Source organism: Salarias fasciatus, chromosome 8, assembly GCF_902148845.1.
Source record: "Salarias fasciatus chromosome 8, fSalaFa1.1, whole genome shotgun sequence".
Lineage (NCBI taxonomy): Eukaryota > Metazoa > Chordata > Actinopteri > Blenniiformes > Blenniidae > Salarias > Salarias fasciatus.
In genome coordinates, this window is record NC_043752.1 from 3,697,525 (window position 1) to 3,715,520 (window position 17,996).

At 51.7% G+C, this 17,996-nt stretch overlaps 2 protein-coding genes and 1 long non-coding RNA gene across 3 annotated transcripts; all 3 read right to left on the bottom strand.

Moving 5' to 3' along the window:
* Positions 1 to 2,424: 2,424 nt before the first annotated feature.
* Positions 2,425 to 8,932, bottom strand: LOC115393708 (SUN domain-containing protein 2-like). The gene is made up of 19 exons (XM_030098816.1): positions 8,632 to 8,932; positions 8,092 to 8,271; positions 7,671 to 7,778; positions 7,401 to 7,481; positions 6,699 to 6,806; positions 6,447 to 6,545; positions 6,135 to 6,204; positions 5,568 to 5,614; positions 4,909 to 5,084; positions 4,505 to 4,759; positions 4,333 to 4,425; positions 4,186 to 4,256; positions 3,956 to 4,100; positions 3,644 to 3,880; positions 3,462 to 3,546; positions 3,243 to 3,358; positions 3,011 to 3,178; positions 2,842 to 2,934; positions 2,425 to 2,759 (listed from the first exon to the last, which is right to left on the bottom strand). Exons 1-19 carry the CDS (start codon positions 8,930 to 8,932, stop codon positions 2,643 to 2,645), a joined length of 2,550 nt encoding a protein of 849 aa, XP_029954676.1. The 3' UTR covers positions 2,425 to 2,642.
* Positions 8,933 to 11,392: 2,460 nt separating this feature from the next.
* Positions 11,393 to 12,055, bottom strand: LOC115392849 (uncharacterized). Its single transcript, XR_003931906.1, has 3 exons — positions 12,036 to 12,055; positions 11,755 to 11,863; positions 11,393 to 11,585 (listed from the first exon to the last, which is right to left on the bottom strand). It is a non-coding gene; the product is annotated as an uncharacterized LOC115392849 (long non-coding RNA).
* Positions 12,056 to 15,571: 3,516 nt separating this feature from the next.
* Positions 15,572 to 17,988, bottom strand: LOC115392843 (HEAT repeat-containing protein 1-like). Its single transcript, XM_030097465.1, has 12 exons — positions 17,962 to 17,988; positions 17,777 to 17,880; positions 17,557 to 17,703; positions 17,358 to 17,476; positions 17,150 to 17,271; positions 16,924 to 17,052; positions 16,592 to 16,816; positions 16,295 to 16,424; positions 16,013 to 16,195; positions 15,882 to 15,928; positions 15,675 to 15,798; positions 15,572 to 15,589 (listed from the first exon to the last, which is right to left on the bottom strand). The coding sequence occupies exons 2-10, from the start codon at positions 17,785 to 17,787 to the stop codon at positions 15,915 to 15,917; spliced, it is 1,080 nt and encodes a 359-aa protein (XP_029953325.1). The 5' UTR covers positions 17,788 to 17,880; positions 17,962 to 17,988; the 3' UTR covers positions 15,572 to 15,589; positions 15,675 to 15,798; positions 15,882 to 15,914.
* Positions 17,989 to 17,996: the final 8 nt, after the last annotated feature.

The window sequence follows — 17,996 nt, forward strand, 5'->3', positions numbered from 1 at the left end:
GTCCTGTGATCAAAACCACACTCTGCGTTCAGATCTCACACACAGCAGGTAAAAACATCTTCACCTCAAATCGTTCATTAGACTCTACATGAAATAACTGAGGACACAGCAGCAGTCCACACTCTGAAACCTGCTGGGTGATTTTTCCAACCCATTTCCTGGGTAGCCCTAGATTTTGTGCAGATTGGGTCACTTTTATATTAAGTTGTTTTCAGATCAAGATCTTCTCTCATATGAAAACTGAACATTATTCGGCATCGTGTCTTGGAACACTGCAGATTTTCAGTTCCACACTTTATTTCCTGTCTTTTACTCATCGTGTGCTTTTTTAATGTTAAGTGTTGTAATTTTTTTTTTTTTTTTTTTTTTTTTTTATAGATGTTGACACTCTTGTATTCATGTTGTGATCTTTCATAGAAACAGAGACACTGTGTTCTCACCCCTCCAGCTCCAGGGTTCTGCAGGATCTCAGCTGTTGCAGAAGAACAAATCCTCACTCATTTCTGCGTTGCAGATTTTACAAACTTCACAAATTTACAAACTTTACAAACATCACAAAATTCACAAATTTTAAAACTAAATAGAGTGTTTTACTAATCCCAGGAGAATATTCGGGAGTGGTTGTCATTAAAGTAGATACAGTTAAAAAAATGATTAAATAAAAATAAAATGTTCTAATATAAAAATGACAAAATGTCAAATGAGCAATATCAGTATTTACTCATGTAACATTTGACACATATTAAACACTGTAAAAAAACAAGGTCCATAGAATTTACAGTGAAAAATTGTAAAACCACAACAGTAAAGTTTCATTACTGTAACTATACAGTTTTTCAAATAATATCAACGCAAATAAAGAAAGATGGGGATTTTTTTTTTTTTTACATATTTTCTTGCTGCCTTGCATAGTTGTTTTTTTAATGAATAAATTACATATTTGTAAGCCAAACACTGCAATTTTAACTTTCATTCCTTGAAAAACACACGACAATTAACTGAATTGTTGTTGTTGTTGTTCATGTCTTGATTGTACGCCTTGATTTTTGCAGCCATTTTTAATAATAAAGTGCACACACTGTACGTTTGTGCTGGAAACGGAGAGTGTATCTAACAACTAATGTTTTTCATGTAAAGACTACAACAGGTAAACTTACACAGATTTAAAAATGCTGCAGATTCTACAGTGATAAATTGTAAATCAGCTGCATGCAGGTGAGGGAGAGCTGGACAGGAGATTTTATTTCCTGTTGCTGAGAATCTGATTTTTGCAAATCTGCTGGTGTTGTTTATCAACTGATCCAGTCTGAAGGGATGTTTTGTCACGGTGCTGCTGCTTTAACCCTTATTCATTAATCCTCGCACGATCTTTGGGTCTGTGGGACCCAGTTTCACTTTTTTGTCATTAAAAGAGAAGATTGTGTTTTTCAAAACTGAGATTTGATAGTCTTGGCTTGTTTTCTGTGAAAAAATATATTTCAAAATACATTTTGGACACAGTGGCCTGTCTCCACTCACTTTACCCTCAGTCTTGTGGGAATCAGACTTTATTTCCTCAGATAAACGTCTGTGCATGTAATATTGCACAAAATATGCAACACCGAATGAAATACATGCCTACAATGAATTTTTTGTTTAATTCATATTATTTACCAATAAAAGACCATATTCGTGGTGTTGCTTTTTTTTTTTCAAACACATTAATTGGGTAAGTCAGAAGGTGTTTCTGTGAACACAACTTGAACTGTAGACAATGGCAATGTTTCATACTACGGCATTTTGACTTTTCGTAGTAAAAGTGCCACATTTTGAGGCACAATATTTATTTTTATGCGTCGTTATGTTTCTGCAAAATATTTTTCTTAAAATATTGACTCAATTTCACTCATAAAAACAACTGAATTAATATATTTACTATAAAGGAAAATGTTTTAGCGCAAATTTGAAGCTGAAATTCTGTTGACTGCGGAAATGTTTTTTTTTTTTTTTGAACAGTGTATACATAGGACAGAGTTCATCGCTCTCACACCTTTCAGTTTGACACTTTTTGTCATTTTAGAGCCGTTCGAGACCCTGAGGTCTCCTGGACAGGACGGAGCTTCATGCTGAAGCTCTTCAGGGAGGAACCATCACTGCTGCTTCAGTCATCAGACACTCCTCTGCTTTTTAATTTAGAAGTAAAAAAAAAAAAAAAAAAAACCAGAGCATTTGTTTCGGTTTTGTTGGACGAGAACCAGGAGCTCATGTCATCTGACCTGCTTTCCAGTGAAAAGTTGCTTCTTTCATTTGAAGAGTTGCTTCACTTTAATCTCGTTTCCTCATCGGATGCTGACAGGAAATCCAGAGCAAGAGCTTTCACTTCACGTATTTATTTATTTTTAATCCAAAAAGCTAAAAAAGAAAAAAAAAAAAAGAAAAGCAACAGTTGAAAACATTCACAGAATTAAAACAAGCGGGCGAGTCGGGTTTCTGCTCGCCGTTCAAGTCGTCCACCTGACAGGAAATAAAAACGCCGAGGCTCAGACCGGAAGTGCGTCTTCGCACCGTGAGCGTCCGTTTCCCTCTCGGCCTCGCCGCCGTGGAAACATGAAACAGAACGATGCTGAGGAAACGTTTCAGTCCCGCGGGAGGTCCTGGAGGTGTCAGGCGGCGGCCGGCGTGCCGTGAACCCTGATCCGGTACAGACAGGTGTAGTCCGGATGACCCCAGTTAGACAGAACCTGAACCTCCACGATCTGGAAGGTCTTCTGGGAGTCGTCCTGCCGACACACACACACACACACACACACCGTTACTCGACTGACAGGAAGCTGCAGAGCGTCTCCGCTGCGCTCCTCTCACCGTGACCAGGAAGGTCTGCAGCGCGTCTCCGTCCTGGTCGTAGCTGAACGTCCCCAGCAGCGTCCCCCTCTCCTCGCTCTCGTGGTCCAGACCCTGAAACGGACGCGTCGGGATCAGACGGGAGGCGGACGGGGCGTCTCTCGCCGGCGGGCGCCGCTCCGGCTCTTACGTAGACGCTGAAGTCCCGCGGCGCGCTGAGCAGCTGCCGGCTGGGAGCCAGGGCGCGGGAGATGTGCTCCAGGGTGACGGCGGTGGGCCGGATCCGCATCGACAGCCGGATCACCAGGAAACCCGAGGAGCCCCGGAAGGCCCAGCAGTTCCCGGGATGGACGTCGGGCTGCGGAGGGACGGCGGGGTCAGCGCCGGTGCCGGAGGGAGCGCCCGGCGCTGCGTTCACTGACCTGGATCACGGCTCGGGGCGACTGGGAGAAATACCAGAGCGGAACGCCGAACAGGCTGAGCAGCGCCGCCTTCGTCTCGTACGTCTCCGAGCAGCGAGTGCTCAGGATGCTGCCCCCTGCAGGACCACAGCAGACACACAGTGTGTGTGTGTGTGAGTGTGTGAGAGAGTGAGACTTTCACACTGGTTCACGATGAAGCGACAGACTGGACTCTCTGACCTCCGGACTCCAGGGCGTAGTCCGCCATGCCGGTCCGGTCCTCGGAGAACAACCGCAGAGCGTCTGCCACCATCTGATGGACGTCCTGCGAGAGACCCGACTGTGTGAGGAGACGAGCAGCTCGGAGAAACGGAGCAGTCGCTACGGAAACCAAACGGCGCTCACTGGCCCCGCCCCCTCACCTCGGCGGTCACAGAGGACCCGGCGGAGTCGCTGAGCGACCCGTCGCTGCACTGCTGGTCCGGCTGCGGGCCGGCGCCGTGCAGGACGCGGCGCTGCAGGGCGGACAGCGCCTCCTGCAGGTGGGCGTGGCTGACGCAGTGCTGCGACAGCCGCTGCAGCAGCGCTTCGCCGCCTCCCGCTCCCCACTCCAGAGCCTGGAGCTCCGCCCGCACCTGGGCGGCGATCTGTCCTGAAATCTGAGGAGAGAGGTCGGCGTCGGCGTCGCTCGGGGCGCCGGTCATGAAGGATCGAGGAATCGAACGCGGACTCACGTCCTGCTGCGCCGTGGCGAGCTGCCGGCAGCCCCTCCCGCACCCCGACAGGCCGTCCACGTCCCGCCTCACGTCCCGCAGAGCCGCCTCCAACCGGGACACCTCGGCCGCCAGCGCGTCGTGCGACCGGCGGTCCGCCCCGACGCTGCAGGAGGGGATCGAACCGGGAGACTTCAACATGTGAGCTCTGCAGCCGTCCTGATGGCGAGGTGGAGGAGGATGGGGGATACCTGACGGCTGCTGGGAGGGTGGAGGCGGACTCAGGCGCAGAAGTGGCAACTTCATGGTTCCAATGAACCTCCTGTACACACACACACACACACACACAGCTCAACCACTGAGTCTTAGCGGTTAGCACCTTCAGCTCCGCCTCTCACCTGAGTCTTGGCGGTTAGCGCCTTTAGCTGCAGCTCCAGCTGATCCAGGCGCGCTGTGTGAGCGTCCTGCTGCAGCAGGTCCGCCTGCCGGACCTGAGCGCACAAAACACTCAATCAGAGACGTCGCTGCTGAGAAGGCTGAAGCTAAGCATGCTGGGAGACGAGTCGGCACCTGCTCCCTCTGCTGGCGGTCTCTGTCCAGCCGCCTCCGGATCTCCGACAGCTGCCGGTCCAGGAGCTGGTTTAGCCACGCCCCCTCGCCGTCCCGCCGCCGCTGCAGGGCGGCGTGCAGACGCAGCACCTCGTCGTGTCGGCGCTCCGCCCGCCGGCCTCCGGCCTCCACCCGCTCCCACAGCGCCGCCAGACGCTGCTCCACGCGGGAGACGCGCGCCCACTCCACCGAGGCCGCCGCCGAGACCGCCGCTTCCTGCGAGGCACCGAGAGCAGAGCAGGTCTGGATCGGCGCTCTGCAGCGGCCTCTTCTGGACGGAAAGTTACTGCATCCGTTTCTTTCTGGGTGTTTTTATGATTTTTGTTAAGGTGTGTGTGTGTGTGTGTGTGTGTGTCCCCTGTCACCTCCTCCTCTACGCCCGTCTCTGCAGCTCCCATCGGCGGCGCCTCCTCCTGCGGCCGCACGGCCTCCTCTCCCGATTGGCTTTCGGAGGACTCGGGGTGGTAAACTCCAGAGAGCGCCGTCGTCCAATCAGAGACGAGGACCGACTGCAGAGCGGGCGGACCGAACCAAGTCACGCCTGGGGGGGGGGGGGGGGGAGGATTCCTCACTTCAGTGGTTTCTCCTCGTAAACTCCACGTTACAGGACGTCTGTCCTCCGTCCTCACTGTTAGCATTAGCATTAGCATTAGCACTGGACTCCACGCCTGTTTACTGGATGAGCCGACAGTCAGTGGATTCTGTGGCTTTAATTATGGATTCATGAAGAAACTCAGGTTGGATATTTATACTGAATATTAGGTTTTATGTGTTAAAAAAAAAAAAAATCACATTGACATTTGAAAATGTCCCGTCTCCATGGAAACCGGTGAAAACGCAACTTTTCTAAGACGTTACTGTGCATGTGGAGCACGACCATAGCAAACGGATTTTCCGTCTTTGCGGTGTAAACAGATGTTTCCAAAACGTCGCCGTGTGATCGGAAAACTTTTCAGGAAGGGAAAAAAAAAAAGCGTGTTTTTGAAATGTGGTGTGCACAGAGCCGTCAGTCACACTGACTCACCGAGGAGGAGGAGGAGGAGGAAGAGCAGGAGGAGCCCGAGGGGAGACCTGCAGGGAGAGGACGCGGAAAACATCAACCTTTCATTACAGTGACAGGTTTTACCATGAAAAAATTTATACTGAATAATTTGAACCAAATATTTAAAAAATAATTTTTTTTCAAACCATCAACTCAAAACCTTCATGGTTACAAACCAAAGACTGTATGTTGATTATGAAGTAACTTTTGAGAAAAAAAAAACAAAAAACTAAACACTTCAGTATGAAACAAATTCTGTTTCTTTTAATAGGACTTTCTTCCTTTACTTTTTAAAACAGTTTTATTCACCAAAAAAAGGATTTTCTTGGGGGAAAAAAAAAACAAACAAGTTTTGTAACATCCGCGTCTTCGTTTCTTTTTCAAACCAAAAACGACTGAAGATAATCTCCTGAAATGCCCGTTTCAGCCATTTCCATCTGTTACAGTTCTCTTAAAGTAACGCCGCTCATTTACCCAGAATGCAGTGGGGCAGAGGAGGTGATGAGTTACTGATGAGCGCTTCAGGGAGAAACTGGCTGATTAACTCACCGTATCAAACTGCTGCAGGAGCGACGCCACCGTCTGCACGGAGGGCCCAACACACCAGCAAGCAGCCCACCTACACACACACACACGCAAGTTAATATCATGCAACGGAGCACAGGAAGCGAACCCTTTCCACGGCATGCAGCTCAGAGCTCCACAGGGCAGGAATCCTTCACCAACACACAGAGTTGAAGAGGAGCAGGAGGAGGAGCACACACTCCTACGGCAGCCTGGAAACCTCGGTCAGAGCAGGAATGAAAGGAGGAGAGCAGCAAAGGCCCGGTCGGTGGGGGAATCGGACACGGCGGCGGTGACCTGCAGAGCGTCCACTGCTCCACGCGGCTCTGAGCGTCTCGCTGATCACAGGCCAGAGGACTGCAGCGGCTGTGTGAGCCAGCAGAGACAGAGTCCAGGCTGCAGGACGAGGAGGAAGAGTTAAAACACGCACAAAACGATCTCCCTTCATCTGATCTCCTCTGCCTCGCTACATTGCTGCTGCCATTCCAACCACCACCAGCAGGGGGCGATCGAGCTGACATTCTGTGTAACAGAAGAGACTGCGTGAACCTGTGAAAGCTGCAGAGCTCCGCAGGAGGCTCAGTACAGAGGAGGAGGAGGAGGAGGAGGAGGAGGCGGCGTCTGACCCAGAGCGCTGCGCCTCCTGACAGTCGTCACCTGTTGGTTTTCACACGCAACGTTCAGACAGGAAACGTTCACATCATGAAAACAGAGCCGGGGTGAACACTGCTGAAATTTCAGTCAACTGTGTGCATGAGAGAGTGAGAGAGGTGCAGCAGTGCAGAGAGCATCCAGGGACAGTGCAAACTAAAGTGTGATGGAAGAGATGGAAAAGTTTCAGTTACTGAGATCAACGCTTCGCAGCTTCGAGGCACAAACGGAGACGTTAAACAGAGTGAGCCTCACGGCTGAAGGAGTTCAGAGCTGCAGAGGAAACTCCAGTCGGCTGCAAACGGGTCAGACGGACAGAAAGCTCCCAAAGAGCCGAGGCGCTGTCCTCCCGTCCGACATGTTTCAGTCTGTGGTCAGGAGACTTTGCATTCCTCTGAAGCTAACGCTAGCACCGCAGCTAATCCTTAAGAAACACTGTGAAACATTTTTACTCTACATGAATGAAGGCAGAGTTTGACGACTGCAGGGTGTTTGATTATCGCCAGGTTTAATTCACCAGATGGAGTCAAACACACGTTCTGCCTGCTCGCCTTCACTTCTGCACATGAACTTCAACCACTGAGTGTGTGTCGCACTCACACAGCGATCCGGCGGGCTGCACCTCCTTCGTCTGGGCCGGCGCCTCCTTCAGGCTCATGACTCCTGGAGGAGCAGGTCGAGCTGCAGGGAGAGGAGAGAGAGAGGAGTGAGAGGAGAGAGAGAGGAGTGAGAGTGAGAGAGGAGAGAGAGGAGTGAGCTCAGGAGCAGGCAGGAGGCGCAGGAGATTTGCATTTCACCGTGGAAACAGCCAAAGTGACAGGGAGCAGCTCAGCTGAAGCAACCCGGACACCTGAAACCTCTACATCCTACCTGCTCGTCTGTCCTCCTGCGTGACCTTTGACCCCACTAACACCTGGCAGGTGTGCAGCAGCAGCTCAAAGCATCGAGCGGTTGCATCACCCACAACCTGCAGAACATCTGGAAGGGGAAAGGATCAATAAATGCATCTGATGCTCCAAAATGTTGAGTTCGAGATGAGGAAACTTTAAATTTCACAGTTTCTAATTAAAAAAAACAAAGAAAGCCAAGAAGAGTTTTAAATGTTGACTGTATATCACTAGAAAACAACTAAATCATTTCAATATATCAATATCGCATTTCTCAACAGCTTTTCTTTCTAGAAACACTGATTAAAATATGAAAAACTATCAAAAGTTCAACATGAATAAGTGAAATGTAATTTAAAAGTGAAAAGAATAAGAGTGTGTGTGTGTGTGTGTGTCTCTCTCACTCTCGCGCCTCCTCCTGCTCCTCCCTCCTCTGTACACCGTCGACGCCTCCTCCTCTCCGAGCTCCGTCTGACCGGAGGCGGCGGCGCAGGAGGAGCAGGGCGCCTCGCAGTTGGTGCAGTACAGCCTGCTGAGCGGAGGCTTGAGCGCAGCGCTGCTCTCCTCCACCGCGGCGGCGCTCTCTGCAACACAAACACACACAGTGAGGAGGAGAACATTCTGATCTGCATGCAGAATGGAAATAAAGTGGTGATAAGATGAACTCGACACACACCGAAAAGGATCTGCTTTGAAAACTGACTTTCTCCATGTGTGATGAAGAAAGAGTCAACTTATGTTTTAGCACTGATGCTAACATTTCAACATTCAATAAGATTTTACACTGATTTGACACATCAGTCAATCTCACAGGAGGAGGAGGAAAAGGAGGCATTAATTTACCTTTAATGTCGCAGTCATTGTCCAACCCTGAGGAGGAAAACGTTTGTTAGAACCTGGATTCTGAGAGGAGGTGAAGGAGCGGAGGAGGCGAGGAGGCGTACCCCAGAGTGTGTCGACCAGGGTGGACTCCTGGATGGTGGACTCCTCCAGCAGGGAGGAGATGAGGGAGGCGTCCGAGGCCACGCTGCTGTTGAGAAGAGATGGACCGGCCGACTTCAGGGGAGTCCGGGGGAGGAGGAGCGACTCGGAGCAGGAGGTGGAGAGCTGCTGGGAGCCGCGAGACCTCAGCGACCTGGAGGAGGCGTTCCTCCAGCTGGCTGCTCCTGCACTGAAGGAGGCGCTGCTGTGCGGCAGGCTGCGGTCCAGGAGGCTGGCCTCCAGCCGCAGGCTCCGTCTGGACATGGCTCCCGTCTGCGCCTCCTCCTCCCAGTCCCACCGAAGAGAGGAGTAACCGGAGCTGGAATATTGCATTCAAACAGAGTACAGTGAGCCGATGTCCAGTCTCACTCCCATTACAGCAATTCAACCTCCTCGTGACCTCAGGTGACCCCAGTTGACCCCGGGTGAACCCGGGCAGATCAATAAAACTATTAGTGACGTCAGTTTACAGTAATTATTCCCAAAGTTGTGAAGATACACACAGATCAGTCCAGCCCCAACTCTGCAGGTCTTCATCTTCGTCATTCATAACAGAGTACACACACACATGCGCACACACACACGCACGCACACACACATATATACGCACGCACACACACACACACACACAAACCCTCAGCGATGTGTGCAGCTTCAGTTTAAGTTAAACCTTTAACCTGCTCACACTCCTGGTCGAAGCTGCTCATTCATCCGCTGAGGCTCCGCCCACTCAAACACACACACACAGATCAGCTGTTTTATCATCACACACAAACACGGACCTTGAACCTGAACCGAGTGTGTGCAGTAGCCAGCAGAGATTCACCTGAGGGTCTCCTCCTCCTCCTCCTCTGGTGTGTTCACTCTGAACAGTGGCTAAGCCTCTGGATTACCCAGCAGCCCTCACTGGCAGCCAATTATAACCTGTACGGATCAGGCTGCACCTGCAGGGGGCGCCACCATCCGAGATGAATATCCACCTGTAAGTGAGGTGGTGAAGATGAGCTGCTGAAGAGAAGTGATCATGAGAACAAAAAAGAAAGGTGATTTATGTCTCTGAAGCCACAACACCAAGAAGGACGGAGGAGGTTCAACCTGCTGCTATAACGACACAAGTGATCACACACATATTATTAAGCTCGAGTTCAGGACTGTATTTTCAATAAACTTTAGTGACTTAATAAAATCAGTAGAAATAAACATGCTTTTCATGTTGGGTGCATGTCACTGCTTCTGGCTACCTTTGTGTCAAAAGATCAACTTGAAAATCCACAAAGCTTTTAATGGTCTCGTGCCAAAATGCACCAGAGATTCACGCGAAGGCTCAGAACCATCCAGAACCCCGAGGTCCCAGGAACAGGTTTCAAAACTCGGTGAAGCAGCTTTTAGTTCCCCGACATAGTTCTTTTCAAATCAGGACTTGAAACACTACTATTTGCTCTGGGTTTATGTTAAACAATAGATATTTTACTTATTTTATCGCCGTTGTGTCCAAAACGTTTTTATATTATTTACTAGGGTCATCTTAATTGCTTTGTCTCAATGTATTTCCTGTGAATTCCCTCTAGACTAATGGTGTTTAAATATTTTATCCTTGGAACAGCGAGGCTGAAAAAGGTAGAAATACAAAGTTTACCACGATCACTCACCCACAAAGCATTAAAGTCGTGGACGCGTGATTTAAATCAAACGATTTACCTCGTTAATCCTATTTGTCAACAGGCGTTAAGGTATTTTCACAATCAGCTTTTTCAGCCAATCCTAGATAAATACTGATGAGTGACGTTCCAAAGAACCAATCAGATTAGGCGAAGGGGCGGAGCCACGCGCGAAAAAGATGTTAGCTAGCGTTAGCCGTCACCCGCCACTTTATTTTGACAATAAAAACTGTATTAAATGAGAAAAAAAATATGAGGATCCAAACTTTAAGTGCCAGTTATATTACCAATAAAAACAATAACTTAAAAAAAAACAACAAACAAACCTTCAAGGGAGGTCGGTGGATAACAGCACCGAGCGGCGAATAGAGAAGCTCCAACAGACCGTCTGTGGTCGGAGAGCTGAATCTGGAGCGAATTTAAAGCCGTCTGGTGAATCTTTAAGCGTCTTTAACTGAATCTTTAACTGTCAGAAGGTTCACTCGCAAGCGGAAAAGTGTACTTGACAATCGTCTTCTTCTGCTGCTGTGGCGTTTAACAGCGGGTCACGCTTTTATAGCAGCGCCACCATGCGGTCAAAATCCTGAACTGCACAGACAAATTAACTTTATAACCTCCAACATGTAAACAATACAGCTGATGAACTTGTTTAATTGTGCAGGATTGTTTTAGTGAAAGCTGCCAGAAGCCACAAATGACAATTTTCTTTAAACAGTTTAAAATACGTCACTACATAAAAATATCACAAGAAATTTATATATATATTCTAAACACATTTTGTACCTTTTTATTTGGGTATTTAGACCTTATATTGAAATAATGTGTTTATTTGTAATTATGTTAATACACAAAAAAGAAAGTACTTTTTCATCAGTGCACAGTAAATATAAAACCTAAAAATATCTACATAATATAAAATATGGTCCCACAGTAGAGAAACTTCTAGCGCAAGTGGACAGCAATTAAAGAGCGAAATAATAACTATAGAAATAATAAAAAAAAGATTTTCACGAACTTCAGCTGAAACTTTATTCAAATAAGGTCAGAGGAAAAAAACAAAAAAAAAATCTGAGTTTATTTATTTATTTTCAAACAACAACAGGTCACATGATCGAGATATAGTGTGTGTGTGTGTGTGTGTGTGTGTGTGTGTGTGTGTGTGTGTGTGGGTTAGAAGTAACTCTGCAGCGGCTCTCCCAGGATGTTCTCCATCTCCTGCACCACCTTCTGGACCTGCTGCTCCACCTCCTCGCACTCATCTATAAAACAAACGCACCCCGGTCAGACCATCGCACCTTCACCGCGCGTTCACGTCTCTGACAAACATCCGGCCCGCAGAGTTTTTTTCTCCAAATGCTCAGAAAACATCAACACACTCGAATGATGCCGTTCTGACATAATTCAGAGGAAGGGATGAAGAGTCCTCACCCTCCATGAGCTCGGCCAGGAAGGGGATGGTTTCTGGAAGCAGCACCATGTAGTTCTCCTTCAGTTTGGACGCCACCTCCATCAGCATGAGCAGGGAGGAGAAACGCACCTGAGGAGGAGGAAGAGTTGGAGTATGCTGGGTAAAAATGTCTATATACTCACAAAACCAAACAATTCTGACCACAACTCGACCACGTCTGTGCAAAATGAAGTGAAATGTCCAAGAACCGTCTCCCATAGCTGTTGCATGCTGGGTGTTTTATTGCGTCAGGGTCGCTCACCTTGGAGTCCGGGTGTCTGGGTCTTCAGCAGGATCTGATAGTTCAGGGTTTTGCACTGCGAGTCGTCGGCGAGCGCCACCGAGAACTGCCCCCCGCAGGGCAACAGGTGCTGCGTCACCCTCTGCTGGTACTCCTGCTCCCCTCCGACCATGTTCTCCAGCTACACACACACACACACACAGCAGGTTAATGAAAAAACGTCTTTTCTTCACTCTCGGCTGCTTGCTGGCCGGCGGGGAGGCGGGGCCTGACCTGCTGGACCAGCGGCTCGAGGAGGGGCGTGGCCTCGCTCGGCGCTCAGGAAGCGCTGGGTGTCGTAGAGGAAGAGCTTGTGCAGGCAGTCCAGGACGTAGCGCAGCAGCAGGCAGGTCTTCTGCTCGCCGCTGTCCGACGTGAAGAGGGGATCATCTGCTGGAGGAACATCGGAGAGGATCAATATGCAGAGAAGTTACTGGGTGGGATTTGAAGTCACGTCCAGGTAACTTGAATTCCAAAAAAAGGAAGATTTCAAATACAAGTTTAAAAAAAAAATTAAAACTCATTACACAAAATTAGAAAGAAATTCAAGTTAAAAACTCAAATATTATCGAATTATTTCCATCCATCATGGAAATATGAAGACAAAGTAAATAAAAAAAGTAAATAAAAACAATGTAATTCTGAAAACAATCCTAAATAAAATGCTTAAATATTCTAAAACTGATAAAACATAAAAGAGAAACAGGATAAATTCAAAAGGATGAATGGATGAATGAATAAATGGACCTGTGTGGGCGGAGTCGGAGCGCCGCAGCAGCTCTGAGAACGGCTTGACCAGGTTTCCGGCGAACAGCACGAAGAGTCCCTTCAGCCGCTCGGCGATGCGATCGCAGAGGCGGAAGAAGGTCAGCAGACGCTCGCTGCTGCTCGACTTGCTCCAGTCACACAGCTGTACAACAAACAAACAAAAACAAACCACAACAGCTGCAGTTATTCATCCCAAAGACTCCTGGTGAAATCATGACGCCGCCGGAAACGTTACCTTGAAGAAAAGCGGCCTGAACGTCACCTCGGACAGTTTCATCACCATGGCAACCAGAGCGTCGATCACGCTGCCTTCGACCTGCGAAGTTTTCTCCAGATCTCCCTGCGGAGGGAAAAAGGTAAACATCTGGACGCTGTGCGCTTGTTTGTTTTGGTTTTGTTTGTTTGTCTGTAATCGGGCGCCGGACCTGACAGTGCTGGGCTCTGAAGTCCAGCGCCGTCAGGAAGAAGGCGGTGAGCTCTGATTGGTGGAAGCTGAGCTGCTCCTTGTCCTGTGGTTGATGTGCTCCTTCAGGATGCTCATGAGCGCCCCCAGCTGGCCCTGCGGGGGGAGACACACTTGTTCATGGCGGTGTTGCCTGGCTTGGGTAACTGGGTAGCCTGGTAACCGGGACTAACAAGGATAACCGGGTAACCGGGTCTGGGCTCACCTTCCTGTCCAGCACCATGCTGCTGTAGCAGCGGCTTCAGGGTGGGCAGCAGGACCCGGGGGGGCAGCCTGGTGGCCAGGGTGCTCCGGAGGGAGGCCAGGCGGAGGGAGAGCTGGGAGGAGGAGGAGGAGGAGGAGGAGGAAGAGGAGGTCTCCAACAGCCGAGTGAGGCGACCACACCTGCAGGAGCACGAGGAGGGACCGTCAGGAGTTCATCAGTTTATTATTTTTCTGAAATATTTTACTTTAGATTTTGTCGAGTCATTTGAAACCATCAGTTCCTCATCCCAGCACCGTGTTCCCTGTGCGGTGGTGTGTGTGTTACCTGTGGCGGTGGCGTGTGTGCGGTGTGGTGTGTGTTACCTATGCGGTGGTGTGGGTGTGTTACCTGTTCGGTGGTGTGTGTTTACCTGTGCGGTGGTGTGTGTGGTGTTACCTGTTCGGTGGTGTGGTGTGTTACCTGTGCGGGTGGCGTGTGTGTGTTACCTGTGCGGTGGCATGGTGTGTTTACCTGTGTGTGTGTGTGTGGTGTTACCTGTGCGGTGGTGTGTGTGTGTGTGTGTGTTACCTGTGCGGTGGCGTGTGTGTTACCTGTGCGGTGGTGTGTGCGGTGGCGTGTGTGTTACCTGTGCGGTGGTGTGTGTGTTACCAGTGTGGTGGTGTGTGCGTTACCTGTGCGGTGGTGTGTGTGTTACCTGTGCGGTGGTGTGTGTGTTACCTGTGCGGTGCGTGGTGTGTTACCTGTGCGTGGCGTGTGTGTGTTACCTGTGCGGTGGACGTGTGTTTACCTGTGCGGTGGTGTGTGTTACCTGTGCGGTGGTTGTTTACCTGTGCGGTGGTGTGTGTGTGTTACCTGTGCGGTGGTGTGTGTTACCTGTGCGTGGTGTGTGTGTTACCTGTGGCGGTGGTGTGTGTTACCTGTGCGGTGGTGTGTGTTACCTGTGCGGGTGGGTGTGTGTTACCTGTGCGGTGGTGTGTGTTACCTGTGCGGTGGTGTGTGTTACCTGTGCGGGGGTGTGTGTTTACCTGTGCGGTGGTGTGGTGTGTTATCTGTGGCGGTGGTGTAGTGTTACCTGTGCGGTGGTGTGTGTGTTACATGTGGCGGTGGTGTGTGTCTGTGCGGTGGTGTGTGTTACCTGTGCGGTGGTGTGTGTGTTACCTGTGCGGTGGTGTGTGTGTTACCTGTGTGTGTGTTACCTGTGCGGTGGTGTGTGTGTGTTACCTGTGCGGTGGTGTGTGTGTGTGTTACCTGTGCGGTGGTGTGTGTTACCTGTGCGGTGGTGTGTGTGTGTTACCTGTGCGGTGGCGTGTGTGTTACCTGTGCGGTGGTGTGTGTGTTACCTGTGCGGTGGCGTGTGTGTTACCTGTGCGGTGGTGTCCTGCAGGTAGGGGCTGATGAAGTGTGGCAGCGTCTCGGCGACGCGCTGCAGGGCGGTGACGGCGCTCAGCAGGTAGATCTCGTTGCTCAGCAGCTCCTTCCTCTGGGAAGCGCCTGCAGCACGGCCGACATCAACCTGCGGGGGGCGCCGAGTCGGTCAGCGGCGAAGCGGGCGAGTCGTCGCTCTTCTCCCACGGGCCGGACCCGGCCTGCTCACCTGGGCAGCTGCGGGATGGCGAGCGCCCTCAGCGTGCTCACCACCTCGGCGACGCACAGCAGAGCGCTGCCCGTCACGTTCTTCTCCTCCTCGCCCGCCGTCACCACCTCCACCGCGCGCAGCAGCACCGGCACGAACGCCTCCTGGTGGCGGCCGCCGAAGCTGCGGCACAGCAGCTTCAGGCTGTAGAGCGCCGTCTGCCGGTTGACGGCCTGCTCCGCACCCTCCGCGTGGCTTTTACCCACGATGCTCAGCAGGTCGCCGGTCAGCTGGAGGAGCACCGCGACCTACGACAGGAAGTGAGACGCATGGACTGTATGAAGGGCTGTTTTCGCCCAGAGCAGCGCTCGGAGGCGTGTCGGTACCTGAGCCTCCTCCCACAGCGTCTTCTGCTGCAGCTTGTTGTTCAGCAGCTCCATGGCCTTCCTCCGCACGGACGGCAGCTCGTTACCCATCAGCCCCCTCATCACCGCCAGGAAGGAGTCTGCCGGCAGGAGGGCGTTCACCTGCAGGGGGGAGACGGCGACGGTCAGGACCCTGTTCGGGCTGTGATCATGTTCCGTTACCATAGTGACACACACACACACACACCTTGTCGAGCACGTCGTAGCACTTGTTGAGCAGAACTCTCCAGAACTTGGCGGTCGGCTTGTCGGCGTTGGTCTCCACACAGCGGGCGACACTCTGGATGTACCTCAGCACCTCCTCCAGGAGCCTGAAAGCAACACGAGGCGTTCGAGAACTTTGGTCGCACACACAAACTTACACACACACACACACACTGTGAGCATCACTCACTTCTGCTGCAGCGGCTGCAGAGATGCGTCGTCGTCACCGTCCGCCACCTGAACGCAGGAGAGCAGGTGAAGAGGAGGCGTAAAGGAGGTGCAGGGGTCAGTGGGGTGCAGGGGTCACGCCTCCGTCCTCACCTTGGCGATGAAGCTGGAGGAGGCGAGCAGCTCGGCTATGAAGGAGATGCAGAGGAACTTGAGGTGCCGCAGCTCCTTGCTGCTGTGAGCCTCCACGTTGAAGATCAGCTCCTCCACCGGCGCCTCCCTCCTGCTGCTGCTGCTTCTGGGCTCCTCGCCGGCGCGCCGGGCGCTTCGCCTGAGCTGCAGGAGGCATCGGTGTGTTTCTGTGTGTGTGTCCGCTCATATAACAAGTGTGCAATCTGCCTGCATTGCAGTGTGTGTGTGTTGTGTGTTTCTCACTGTCGTCTTTGTCGTCAGGAAGCTGCAGCAGGAAGTTCATCATTTCGATCAAGGAGGTCAGCTGATCAGTGACCAGGAAGTGAACGCTAAGAGAGATCCAGAACTCCACGTCCGTCTGCAGGGCTGCATCCTGCAACACACACACACACACACACACACACACACACACACACACACACACACTGAGAAACGAGTATCTACACTATACATACACACATGAAACAACAAACAAACCCCTCATATACAAAACAAGTAGAAACACACACGTAACACACACACACACACACACACACACACCTTGTCAGAGGTGGAGCCGGAGCTCAGTGCGGCGTGCTGCTTGAACAGGAGGAGCATCAGGACCCACAGGAAGTGGGCGGGGCCGAGGGTAGTCACCAGCTCTGACAGGACGGGCAGGCGGCGATGGGCGGGCACGTGAGGCAGAGCGTCCACGAACACGTGCATGATCCTCGTCACCACGGCAACCAGGTGAGTCGGAGAGCTGCCGTCAGGGCGCCGGTGGGCCTGAAGGAAGAGGGAGGGATGAGGGGGAGTCCGTGTGGTGTGTGTTGTGTGTGTGGTGTGTGGTGTGTGTGTGTGTGTGTGTGCGCGCGCATGCGTTACCCCCCCACCTGGATGAGAGCAGGTATGACGGCGCGCAGCGTGTTCTCGATGACTCGGAAGCTGTACACGTCGTCCAGACGCAGCACGTTGGCGCCCATGAAGGTGAAGATGGGCATGATGTTGTGGAGCACCTTCTCCTGCAGCGGGACGACACACGGGAGCAAAGCGTGAGCAGGAGCCCCGCCTCCTTCTGGGCGACGGCACCGTCACGGGCGGAGGAGGGGAGGCTCTCACGGGGAAGATGGCGGCGACGGCGCCCAGCAGCAGCAGGGCGTGGTGGTGCGTCTGCGGCACGTCGGAGGCTCGAACGCACTGAACCACCAGCTCCACGCTGAACTGCTCCTCCTCCAGGAGCTCTGGGGAGGAACAGAGACGGGACGTAACGGACTGATGTGATGGATGATTCTCCCAGGAGAACCCGCTCCTCTGACCTCTGACCCACCTGCAGCCTTGGCTCCGCCCTCCGCCACCAGCCTGTTGCAGATGTTGAGCAGGCAGCTGAGGAGCAGCTGCTTGGTGTACTCCATGTTGGTGTGGTCTTCAGAGCACGGCTCCTGACTCCTGCCAGCAAGCAAACAAACAAACAAGCCGGTAAACACGGGCCGTGCTGCTGCGCTGTGATTGGCTGGAATCGGCGTTACCTGGCCAGGAGCGAGAACAGGACGGGCACCAGCGTCTGAGCTCTCCTCAGCTTCTTCTTGAACTGCAGCAGCTCCAGGATCAGAGTGACCCTCTGCCAGGAGACGGCGCCCTCTCCTGGACCGGCGCCGTCGCCCTCCTGAGGCTTCCTGAGAGGACGGAGCCGCAGGTGAGGGTGGCGTCGGCTGCCTGAGCGAACCCCGGCCGGCTGGAAATTAATACCTCAGAGACATCTTGCTCCTGCGGGTCTGCTGCACCGTGGCGCTGACTTTGGGCCTGTCTGGAGGAGCCAGCTCGTTGGCCACCAGCTGACCGTCCACGGAGATCTGACGACGAGAGACGTTTCACCAAATCATCAGGTTTTGCCAGTTCTAGCCGGATGTAGCCAGCTCTCTTTTGGTTCTGACCCGTTTGAAGACGCTGCTGATGGTGTTGGCCACCA